Source organism: Amblyomma mixtum, chromosome 6, assembly GCF_055824585.1.
Source record: "Amblyomma mixtum isolate Tamu chromosome 6, ASM5582458v1, whole genome shotgun sequence".
In the NCBI taxonomy this organism is placed as follows: domain Eukaryota; kingdom Metazoa; phylum Arthropoda; class Arachnida; order Ixodida; family Ixodidae; genus Amblyomma; species Amblyomma mixtum.
In genome coordinates this window covers 90,219,690-90,231,897 of record NC_143017.1, presented here as the reverse complement: position 1 = coordinate 90,231,897, position 12,208 = coordinate 90,219,690, and the positions used below count along the sequence as shown (strand labels likewise).

The 12,208-nt window shown below is 49.9% G+C and overlaps 1 protein-coding gene across 1 annotated transcript in view; it reads right to left on the bottom strand.

Moving 5' to 3' along the window:
• The window catches only part of LOC149339633 (uncharacterized), a 131,775-nt gene extending 120,943 nt beyond the window's left edge, over window positions 1-10,832 (bottom strand). The window contains exon 1 of the mRNA XM_089548331.1: window positions 10,418-10,832. Within this exon, the coding sequence (XP_089404457.1) occupies window positions 10,418-10,513 (96 nt within the window). The 5' untranslated portion in view covers window positions 10,514-10,832. The remainder of the gene's footprint in view (window positions 1-10,417) is intronic.
• Window positions 10,833-12,208: the final 1,376 nt, after the last annotated feature.

Genomic DNA, 12,208 nt, shown 5'->3' with positions numbered 1-12,208 from the left:
GGAGATGAAAAAGAAAAAGAAAGCGCGGTCCTTCTCTCTCTCTCCTTCCCAGAGCGCGGTCCTGGCGCGGAATATTTCATGAGTTTTTCCGTTCTTCGAAGAGTCCGGTCGTGGTGTGTGTATGTGTGGCGGCACCCGGCAGTTTCTGCAGGCGCTGAGCGCTGTTTCCGAAGATCAATAATGCATCGCGTCGATCCTTGTTCACGTAAGGGGTCTCCCCACTCCCTCCCCCTCATTCTCCTCTATTCATGCCGTATAGCGAGTCCCTGTGTGTGCACCCGACGAGCGAGCGGCTTTCGACTGCCCGCGTATATATATAGAGTATATGCGGGCAGTCGATAAGAGAGCCATGCAGTCTCGTGCATATGGTAGACATTTTTTTTTGTCGTGTCTTGCCTTTCCGCTGGCGCCAGAGAAATTTGTATAGACTCCTTCTCGCTATTCGTTTGCCGGAGGAACGAAATAAATTGAACAGCGATCACGAAGGAAGAGAGATAGTGTAGGAGAATTCGCTTCGAGTTCTGTTTTGAATAAGTACTTCAGTGGGTTTCGTCCTTCTTGCACGGGCTCACTCAGTTTCGTATCGATGGACCACGAAGAGCGCGTATGCTTTGGGCAGTGTCTCGGGAACAAAAAAAAAATAAATACCGCAAAAGACTTCGCCAATTGTAAGAGTGCATCGACTAAAAGTTTCTTAGGGGCTGCAGGATCAGATGTTGATATATCGTTATTCCGACGGATGTGAAGTGCGCATCTTGCGCCATTCTATATACTTGCGGCCTGGCTCTCTTACTGAAGACACGGTATTTAATTGCAATCTAATTTAATCCAAGGTAAAAGCAGTGGTATTTATCTCTTCTGCATACATCAGCAATTTCAAACAGACCCTATCATCAAGCTTGAGTGAATTCGCGCCATTTCTCACGTGAGCACTGCGCAGTACTTTTTCTTCTTGCACCTATGTTGGCCTGATTTGTGGAAGACTATTTTACTCTCGGCTGCCACAAGAAAAAAAAAAAAGTCCTTTGGACGCAGAATTCGGCACAGGACGTAGCATCGAGTATGAGCAAATTCAACTCTCGACAACTGGACAGTTAGGAATATCCGCCCGGTTCGCTATTGTAACTCGTTCCGCATTCTCTCAGCGGTCTTTCCTGTATGATCTACAAGTGTCTCTTGGTTCGTTTTGTAAATCGGCCATCGAACCCATTACCGGTAGTTTTTCGAATGTACCTATTTAGGTCATGTGCGCTCACTGCTTCGATCTGTCATTTCAGAAATTCTTTTAGCCCCATTTGCATTGGGGCAAACGGGAGCAAACTTGCAGAAAACTTGAGATATTACAAAAAAAAAAAATGCAGCTGGAGCGCACCCCATAACATAAAAAAAAATTGAACGTTGAGTTCGCTGTGAAATCTAATACGCAGTATGGTATCCAGACGCAAAAACGCACCAATGTTCGTGAATTGAAGTAGCACGCTGATGGTTTCGCACAATTCATCTTCCTCACCCTGCTCTTGTGACCACATACTAAAGGGTACTTGCTGCACTGCGTTAGCTTGCAAATTTAAGCCTCGTTCTATTTATTAATGCCATAGCGTTAAAGGCCGCGTTCTCCAGAAAATCCGACGTCGAAGTTGTGAGCGACAAATCACAGCAGTTCCAAATTGTTAAGGGGGGGGGGGGGGGGGGGGTTGATTTCGGGCAGGGAGAATCACACCCCTCCTCCTGTAACGTGCCATTGTCTTAACAGTGCGCAAAAAATGGTAGGAAAATCAGTGGCTCGTTTTGGCATTCTTATGAAGAAGGTTTAGGTTTAGGTTAGGGTTTTAACTTCCCAAAGCGACTCAGGCTGTGAGAGACGCCGTAGTGAAGGGTTCCGGAAATTTCGACCACCTGCAGAGTTCTTTAACAACATCGCACAGTACACGGGCCTCTAGAATTTCCCCTCTATCTAAACTCGGCCGCTGCGGCCGGGATCGAAACCGCGTCTTTCGGGTCAGCAGCCGAGCATCATAACCGCTGTGCCATCGCGGCGTGGCCTATGAAGAAGGATGCCAACAGGCTTTGGAACAGAGGAAAGCTTAGCAAGGTTTTTTCCTTTTAATTTGTGTTGTTGGTAGATGTAAAGCATTACTGTCATATTTTTTTCATCTGAAAGATAATTGGTTAGAAAGTAGAAGAAAACCAACTACAAGGACGCTATAGTTAGATCCGGACCAATGACCACCGTATGTGACGTACCGTGTGCTAGCCGCCATTTCACAGCCACCGCCATAGCTCAGTCGGTATACAGCACCATACGCGACATGCGGAGGTCGTTGCATCCCGATCTCACTAGCGTCCTTGTAGTTGTTTTTTCTTGTGCTTACTAATTCACTATAATTGACGCTGAAAATGACTGCACTACTGATTTCCCATCGACGGCCACTTTGCCATAAAAAAAAAAAATAAACACTCCCTTATGATTTCCTTGGTATCGGTGCCTGCTGGCTTCCTTCATATGTATGGGTCATAACACTGTGTGTTACATTCGCTCCAATGCATGCATCTCCTGAGTTACTCAGCAACCAACGTCATCAGCGAATCGCACTTTGTTGAGAGTCTTTCTGTATAACTGGAACGCGGCAAAAACAGTTTCCTTCAAATCCATCGCTGAAGAAAGCTCTCTCTATCTGGGCAATCTGTCTGCTCTTTTTTTCTTATCTCCCGCGAAATCTGCCTTCTTACACTCCATGGACCTTTTGCACTTGCCCCTGGCCCTGCAGACAAAGCACAGTATGTATAATTACTGCTGCCCTTGAATTGGGCGCTCGATAATTGCTTTCGAGAGGTCTCCATCGAGGCTCCCCGTTGATTCGAGGGTGCCTGAATAATCAGTGTATTCAAGGGATCTATTTCACGGATCTTTTGTGTGCGTATGTGTGCGTGCGTGCGTGCGTGCGTGCGTGCGTGCGTGCGTGCGTACGTGCGTACGTACGCGCGCTTAGAAGGCAGTTTGTGCGCATACTCGTTCTGCGGCCTCCTGAATAATCAGCGTATCCAACAGATCTATTCTAATCGTTGTTCTATGTGCGTGCGCGTATGTGCTCTGACTTGTTTATGCGTAGTTTTCCGCACAGCCTCGCATTCGCCTGTTGTATGCAGTGGCGCGACGCACAATAATCGAACCTGCACATAGCGAAAATCACGCTTGGCGCCTCGCGCCACCGTACCATAAATACTCGCTCAGGGCGATGTATATACTGCCAGTGAACGATGTGGCTGCCCACGGCAACTTTTTGGCCTATTTTAACTCTCTCTCTCTCTACAGCGCCCGAAGCGTGGGGGAAGCAGTGGCAAGGCTCGCGTTCCCCTCTCGGTGCGTGCTGTTCAACGCTGTGCGCGCGGAGCCAATCGTTTATATGTGCGCACATCGCGATAGCGGTCTTGTTCCCGGTATACATGTATATACCTCGTGTATCTTTGCCAAGTGCTCTACAGCGCGTGTGGTCGTATAAGGTGTATGTGTGTTTACAAGTGTATAGGAAAGTTGTACTCTCAGCTTCGTGTGTATACGCTCGAATTGCGTGCCGGCCAGCGGAAGCATTCATGCTCGAATATGAGCGATGGTTCAAATGTGCCGCAGGCAGTGAAATAGGAGCTGAGTGTGGGCAGTATACACCGACTGAGGTGTTGTAAGCGTGATGCTATGCACAAAATGTGTCATCATGCGCACCACTGCGTCAGTGTGTAGAGAGCATGCCATTTGAGATAGAATGCTTAAATTCGGAACGAGCAACGTCTTAGCGGATTAAAGCCACGATGTCTGCAAAAAAGGCGTCTAAGTTCTCACACCAAAATCCTGCATGCAGAATTGAAAGTTGTTCGGACAGAGAGGGTGATGTAGAAATGGTTTCGTTTGGTTTGGTTTATGAAGTTTTACGTCTCCAAGCGACTAAGGCTATGAGAGACGCCGTAGTGAAGGGCTCCGGCAATTTCGACCACCTGGGGTTCTTTAACGTGCACTCACATCACACGGTACACGGGCCTCTAGAATTTCTCCTCCAAAGGTGCCACTATAGAAAGTGGATGAATTAAAGCACACAACCACTTCTGCTGTGATCGTTTCATCTGCATCTCGCACACATGAAGGTTCCATCTTCGGTAGATTGCACCTGAATCGCGTCGCTCGGTGCCCAGCTACCTGACTTCGTGCTAAGTACCGTCTTTGTCAAAGTAACCAGGCTTCATGGTTTGGTTCTCGCTTGTATAGTGGAGCCCTTGTGGCTTTCCTGAAGATCAAAAGGTGTTGGAAGGTAAGAAGACCCCCAGTCTTTCCCTTTAACGACAATTTCAGCTTCAGGGAAGCTGTGAAAGCTCCACTGTACAAGCTAGAAGCAAACCATGCAGCCTGGTTACTTTTGACAAAGACGGTACATGCAATTTTGCATGTGTCCCGTATAACTTTCCGTACGCTGTCTTCTGTGCTGCGTCTCCTTGTGTGTCATCTTGTCCAAGCGCACCAAGTGCATTCTTCGGCGCCTGTCTTCTACATACGCGCAGCCACGCGTTTCCTTACGGGAACGGAGGCCTGCAGGAACCCCCTGTTTCCCCTTGTGCTATCGCCTCTCGACAGCAACGTGGGCCCAGCTGGTATATGCCTCCCCTCCCCCGTTTCCGCCCGCGCTCCTGAAGCGTGGCACCGCCCTCCCCGATCTGGCTCGCGCACTCAGGCGGCCAACGCGCGAGCAGCCACGCTGTGCGCGCCTGTCGTCTTCCCCGGGTCCGTGGCCCCGAGTACGATTTGTGTCTCTACAGTTGCATGCACCGTTGCCAGAGCCACATCTCCTGCAGGGCATTCGCGATCCAAGGTAGCAGGATTGAATCCCCCCCCCCCCACCCCCACCCCCACCCCGGCCGTGGAAGCACCATTCATACGGAGGCGAAATACGAAAGACGGCGGCGCGCTGTGCTGCGTCAGTGGACGTTAAAGAACGCCCATGTGGTCAGAATTAATCCGGAGCCGTCGACGACGGCATCCCTTACGGCCCAGACGCAGCTTTGGTACACGTTAAACTCCACATGCCACATATATAAGGCGAACTAGTTTGGACGCTTGCAGCTTTCATATAGACTCTGAAATAACAAAAAAAGAAAGCAACCTACAGAGCAGCGTGCGAAGGCATTGCAGTTTTCTAAGCGTGTTATACGTATATGGCCGACTGTATATACTTCTCCGGGAACGAAGTTTCGGTGTGTATCAAGTCCGGTTTTCCTGGACATCAGTTTAAACTGTTAGGCAACTGCGGAATATTTTAAGATATTGTTATGAACATTTAGATGGGAATGGTGTAATCTTCCGAACCGTAACAAAATCATGCTTTTAAAGTTTGTAGAAAATTACAAGCGTCCGGAGGAGCGATATGCGGTAATATTGATTGTTGTGTGCAATATTACGATGTGCGAAAATATTCCTTTCACGAATAACTTCCCGTCGAAAAATTGTGCTTTTCCAGACTTTCTCGGTATATGATAGTGCACGGTACTCGATGGAGTGGGCGGAGCATTTCTGTATATATGCTATATGCGCGCAGTGAAAGATAACTGCTCGAGAAGGGGACGTTTATATGCTGTTTATATCATTTCCTTTTTCTCCTTTGTAAACGTTTCGTCTCTTCGTTCCGGCCAGACTGCGTCGAGGGGCACTGACGCGCTCGTTCTTTCGCAAGCTGCATTTCTGTCACAGCTCGCAGAATTCGCGGGGATCTCAACGAAGCGCGAAAAAATAATGGCGAGGCTTTGGCGCATTTTATCTGCCGCTCCGTGGCCAGCTCATCACGCTTGCGTTGTAGGGGTTGGTCGCTCGCATTCAGCTTTCTTTTCGTAGGCGGTGCACCGAGGGTTCCGAAAGCTTTTGTTTTCATCTCTGCTTGGCTCTAAAGTCGCGAATTTCGCAGATATGAGCTGCAGTGAAATCTGGCCATTTGTGAGAGACACAACAACGGATGCTCATACCTGACGCTCAGCATTTGCCGGCCTCAGCTGGAACGTAGCTTACGACAGTGTACAACGTTTATATGAGCGGCGCTGCATAAAGGAAAGCAGTTTATATTTCGGTTTGCTTATATTGATGTCAACGGCAACGTATACTGCAAGTCATAAACCAGCAGTCGATAGATTTACATGCAGTAGCACCGGTGACGCACCGATGGCCAGTACTGGCTCGCTGAAAACACTTGCTGGCCTCGACCACCGACGCTCTCTTGAGCTGCGTTACATGCGGTAATATTAGCGATGGAAGATTAGCTCAGGCCGCCGTGGTGGCTCAGTGGTTATGGTGTTCGGCTGCTGACCCGAAAGACGCAGGTTCGATCCCGGCCGCGGCGGTTGAGTTTCTTTGGAGGAGAAATTCTAGAGGCCCGTGTACTGTGCGATGTCAGTGCACGTTAAAGAACCCCAGGTGGTCGAAATTTCCGGAGCCCTCCACTACGGCGTCTCTCATAGCCTTAGTCGCTTTGGGACGTTAAACCCCATAAACCAAACCAAACCAAACCAAACCAAACCAAACCAAACCAAACCAAACCAAACCAAATTGAAGATTAGCTCAGAATCGTTAATAATGCTAACGAGTCTGCGAGAATCTAATTTCTCTGTCACACCGACAGTCTTAATGACCATCAAGCCAACTGCCATCGAAATTTTGGGAGGGCCATCCAGAGGCGGCGCTGCCACATGGCGAATTTCAGTGGTCATTTAGTAGCGAGCTTTCGATCCGAAAACGGCGCGCATTGCAACATTGAACAAGAAACGCTGAGTGAGGCCTGTGATATAAACCAAAAAGTCATTTTAGAGGCATGATTGCACTAACATCTTACGCCGGTGCAGCTCCTGGGTATTAGTTACTGTCAGTGCCGTGCTCATAGCCACTAAAATAGCAGCGCTTGCGGGGCATTTGCTCTCCGTCGTCGGAAAGTTAGCGAATTCACTCTCAAATTTTTTACACCCTTAAAGATGTTCCTCTCGTGCCCCATGGCTAACGCCTTCGGGGTGTTTGTGAACACCTTTATGGTTTTAGGGTGTTCATGGAGGCCATAAGGTGTTTATGAACGCCTTAAAAGGTGTTAGACGTGGGATACTCTGGGGCATATTTCTTACACTTTTAAGGCCGTAGAAAGTTTTAGAGTGCAGGCAAAAACGAGTGAAACGCAGGGACAAGGCGCACAACGAACCCTGTTTCGGCTTGTTTATATCTGACACTGTGCGGAGCGGAGATTTGGACCGCTGAATAAAACTTAATTTGTGAGCTGGTGGTAACTTAGTCTAAAGTTCTGTAAATAAATTTACTAAATATTTTCTTTCTCGTTCTGAGTTAAAGCTAGTAATTTAGTCTAAAGCTGTGTAAATAAATACTAAATATTTTCTTTTGGTGTCCTGAGTTTTTAGTTTTATTTTGCGACGTTTAGTGAGCGCAAGGAGTTCAAAGGCCTTTTAAATTCCAACGGTCATTAGCGAACCACCATCGAGTTGAACCTCATCGAGTTCGGTGGTCATTTAAATCTACCCTGTGGCACTAGGCGATCATTATTGAATTCGATGACCACTCACTCGGTGGGCATTGAAACTATCCGTGTGACAAGGGTAAAACACTCCGGTCAAAGTGCACTTTGGCCGGTGTACTTTGACTCCCAAGTGCGTTCATGGTTTTCCTTAGATATCGCACAATTCGTCGATCATTCAGCGCTATATGTACAGAAAAAAACGCTCTACACTTTCGACGCTGTCATCGCAGACACATTCATGAAGCTATAGGGAGTGTAAACCAGAATGCATAGTGCTTTTTCAGTAGGTATATGTAACCTGTCGTGTGAAACTTAAACACGGATGCTTTGGTTTTCCTTACCTACAGTGCTGCTAGGTGAGGTGTTTTGAAGCACCTTGAGCACACTCTTTAGATCTGATTTTTAGTGTATTCCAAGGTAAAAAAAATCTAGAAAAGGCCTAGGGTAGGTTGCTGACGCTGGGTATCTTACGTGGAGCTCATAGGTGCGTGCAGGTATAAGGCAAACTGCTTAAGTATATCCTGGGTATTGATATTTTAAAGAGTTACATTCATGTTTGCCTCCGATTCTCTTGTTAGCCCAAGCGATAGGGATATCTAGAAACGTTGACTGAACCTTCCCACTTCTATACCTCACGTTGATACCAATTGAGATTTGATGCTTGAAGCATTTCTTGGAGCGATTTTTCTGCCCCGTTTTCTTTGGACGTAAAAAGGGGAGGCTGACCACAAATTCAGTAGCTAGTAGATTCTACTGACGTGCATATGAATACTCGTCAAAGTTCATTGAACTTATAGCCCTGTATCGTCATCCCGTTGCAAGTCGAATCAGCTTGAGCAAGAAAGGTGCTTCCAGTTCTTAAAGAATGCATCACGTGGCCGAAGACCTCAAAACATGCTCTGCTTTTCAGCGTTCCTATAACACTACTCGCGCAGATGCAGGGAGCTGTGGAGCTATTATATACACCGCCAATGAACGATGCAACCATTGTAGCCATCCGTCACAGAGACAATCCAGGCGTGACGATGGCGGTGTGATTGACAGAACGTCCGTTCACCTGCTTCCGCACATGCACGTGCGGTCGCCGAGCGTGGAAGACAGCCGGCGAAATGCGAGACAACGGTACTACCAGTAGTCCAGGCGGCCTGAAGTCGTCGGATCGGTTACCGAGGCACTGGCTCACTGGATCTGCTGAATTGACAACTGCTCCCATTCACCCACCATTGTTCCCTCTGTCTGTCGCACTTCTGTGAAAACCGAAACGGGCACGCCATTTATTAGTTTTGTCTGATAAGCTCTTCAGAAGGCGAATTTTATGTGCACTATGCTGCGATTGTTATTGAAATCGTTGAAGGAGGGTTAAATAGAGCCATTTACAATTTGCAAAACAATTTTAACCTCTACGCGTCTACGCATTTTCGGGAGTGAATTCTGATAAAACGATGTCCGAAGACCGCGCTTACATATAGACTATAGCCAAACAGAAAAGTGTGACAAGGGGAGGAACGGACGCGCCCAGTGTACATATTGAACCAACCGAGAAACGAACTCGTCGTTGTGCGCGTTCCTTCAAAGACTTCTCATACTGTGAAAGTATATACTCATAAGCGTTTTAGCAGTGAGCACAGGTAGCCGCACTGAAAGTATAGCACCGCGCACGCTAACTCCAAGTTGGTGTGCTTGACAGTATGCAACCTTATTTTTAGGCATCTGCGAATTGTTGCTGAAATGTTTGTAAAGACATCGTACTGAAACACGTAACGTTGGGCCGGCTTGTTCGACTTGGAACAGTCTGGAACGTGCGCTATAGAGTTAGCTTACACTCCACCCAAACTACGGACGTTGTTCTAAGGAATCAGTTCCAGGCGTACGTGATAATTTCCTCAGTTCAATCACAATTCTGCACACTTTGTCTTGCAGCCTTCAGTACGAAAACTAAGGAAATAGATCGCAACCTTGTTTATATACGGGCCCCATCGCACTTAGAGGGAACACGGCTCCGCGTGTCCACATACCTGCGGAGTGCCATTGCGTCTAACCCGTTCATGAATCAATTGCAGAGTGAGAAGAGGGACCTCGACGTGGTGCTTCGTGTCATCTGCCCCTTTGCGTGCATGGTTTGCAACCGGCTTGGCCGCAATGGTGCGCGGAGCCGTGTTCCCTCTAAGTGCGATTGACCCTGTACCTCTAAAATTTGACTTGTCTAACGCATTCGAAAAATCCTGCTAAAGGATGGCTGCACACAGATCCGACATTGACAAGCGCAACTGAAACGAGTGCAGACCATACGGCGCACCCAGTATTAACAGCAGGTCGGCCGGACAAGAGAGACGAAGCCGAGAGAAGCAAAGAGCGCAGCGGACGAGTGTGGCAACCGCGAGAGATGTGCATTGCATCCACTTTACCTGGATTCGCACGCGCATTCACTGCCGAACCATTTCCTGTCGCGGGACGCAAGAAAACGCCGCCAAAGGAGAACCACCACCGGAGAGGGACACACAATGGAGGGAGAGACACACACAAAGACCGCGACGACAACGATGAGGGCGGCGGCGTAGGAGAAAAACACGTGTTGCGTGAAGCCTAAGAAGATCCCGAGAGAGACACTTCCAGGGAAACACACAAGCACACTCACGTACAGATGAAACAAACGCGCCGATGGTCTTCTTCGCTGCGAGCGACACACACTGCAGAGCGCGATTATTCCGGGAATATGACTCGGCGAAACAATGCAAAAAAAAAAAAAAAAAAGAAAGCCACGGCAAGCCGCAGTATAGAAAGAGGGCGGGAAGGAGGGGGGGGGGGAGTGGAAGGGTGAGGGGGCGTTGCAAAGGCTCTCTTTTCCTCGGTGTTCCCTGGTCGTGCAGCTAGCTCACCGGTTCAGCGGATTCCTCGTGGCAGCGTCGAGCGACGCCAGCACCGGTAGCTGCTTCAGCGGCCGCAGGGCTCCGCTTGTCCCAAGCCGCATGCATGCGTCGTCGCCAGGTATATCCGGAGGCGAGGGCTCGTCGCCCAAGGCGGCTCACTGCCAGGTCGAGCGACGCGCCTCTCCGGGCAACGGCAGGGGCGGCGGGCGCAGAGGCCGCGGGGAGTAGCAGCAGCGGCAAGTCGCGTCGCAGTCGCCGGGTTCCATCCCCGCTGAGCGTCGGCGGCCAGCTAGCGCCGGTCCGCGGCGTGGAGGTCGTTGCGAATTCAACTGTGAGCGCGCGAGAAGAGGGGGCACACTAGGCTGCGGCTCTCCTCCAGGAAACGAGCCGCGCACTCGTTTTCTGGCTTCTCCATGACAGCCGCGGCCGCCCGGCCGCCCCACCTATAGAGAGGGAGCCAAGGCCGCACGCGGAACATGATTGAGGTAACAATCCGTGAAGATTGTGGCCGAATTATTATCTTTCCTTTCTGGCGCGGTTCCTTTCTTCTTTCTCTCTTTCGGTTCTTTCCCCTCTATTTTACTTCTTGAAAGCGGCCGCCCGAAGTCTCTTCTTGCGAATATTTTCCTTTTATCTTTCATTCCCGCTTCATTCTCTCTCTCTCTTCTACTCGACGACGTCGGCGGCGGCGACGACTTGCGTTTGTTCTTCGGCCTCTTCCGGAGCGCACGCGTATCTCGCCCGCTTTCTCGCTATACGGATTTCTTTTCTCTTCTCTCGCTCCGCTGTTTGTCTTTCTTCTTTCTTGGCCCCTCCAAGCGCTCGCAGTTCTTTCCAGTGGCGGCTGCATGCATGTGCCCTCCGGGAGGTTTCATCGTCGGCGGCGGCGTGTGCGTCGGGCCTACGCCGCTCCGTCGGCGTTTGTCCGCCGCGATGCCGTCACGGGAGGCAGTCAGGCGGGGGCCACTTTCGCCTGACTTCACCGCGGTGCGTCGTCGTGACACGCTGCCTGCAAACCCTGCAGCGCCAACGGGCGCGCGCTACGTCCCTCTTTGCGGATTCCCGGGCCGCTCTTTTCTTCGCCGAGCCATGTTCCGACGTCGTCAGATGGGAGATTAGAGTTTAAAAGTTTCCGTGTGGTCTCTCGCATCGCTTGCTCGGCGGTCGCCGCGCTGGCAGGTCTCGGCGCGCCGAAGAGGGGAGACGGGGCGCTGGCGCGCGCGTTGCGTTTCGGGCCACGGCGTTCCACGATTCTGAGTTTGGGTCACGTATTTTCCTGCTTGTACGATTCTATCATGTTCCCCCCACGGCGAGCAATGCGCTGCTGCTGCCTGGGTGCGGGATTATAATTGCCCAGAGAGCCGTGGGGGTGAGGCACTGAGGGGGAGCGCGTGCATTGCGCGGATGTTGCTGCATTGCATGCCGTTTGCACAAGGATGTGACGTTACGTCGCCGCTTTGCTCGGTTTTATGTTGTTGGGTGCGCACCTTCATCTCATGCATCCGGTAAAGGTCTTAGAAAAAGAAGAGAGGCCAGACAGCTTGCAGGGCTGAACCCCACCGTGCTTATGTTTGCAGTGTTCGCCAGGACTCTTAGGGACCGCAGTCCTGCAGAAAATATATCTAGGTCGCTTTATGCCTCGTGTCAAAGTTGGCGCAGAAAAAAGGAGAGAACTCATTGTTACTTGGCTTCACAAACCCACGACGACCAATGGCGCCCTTAAACGTACAGGATCAGTAACGCTTATAGCTCGGAGTTGTGGAACCCATCCCTAGTTAGCTGTATGCAGAGTGTCTTCAC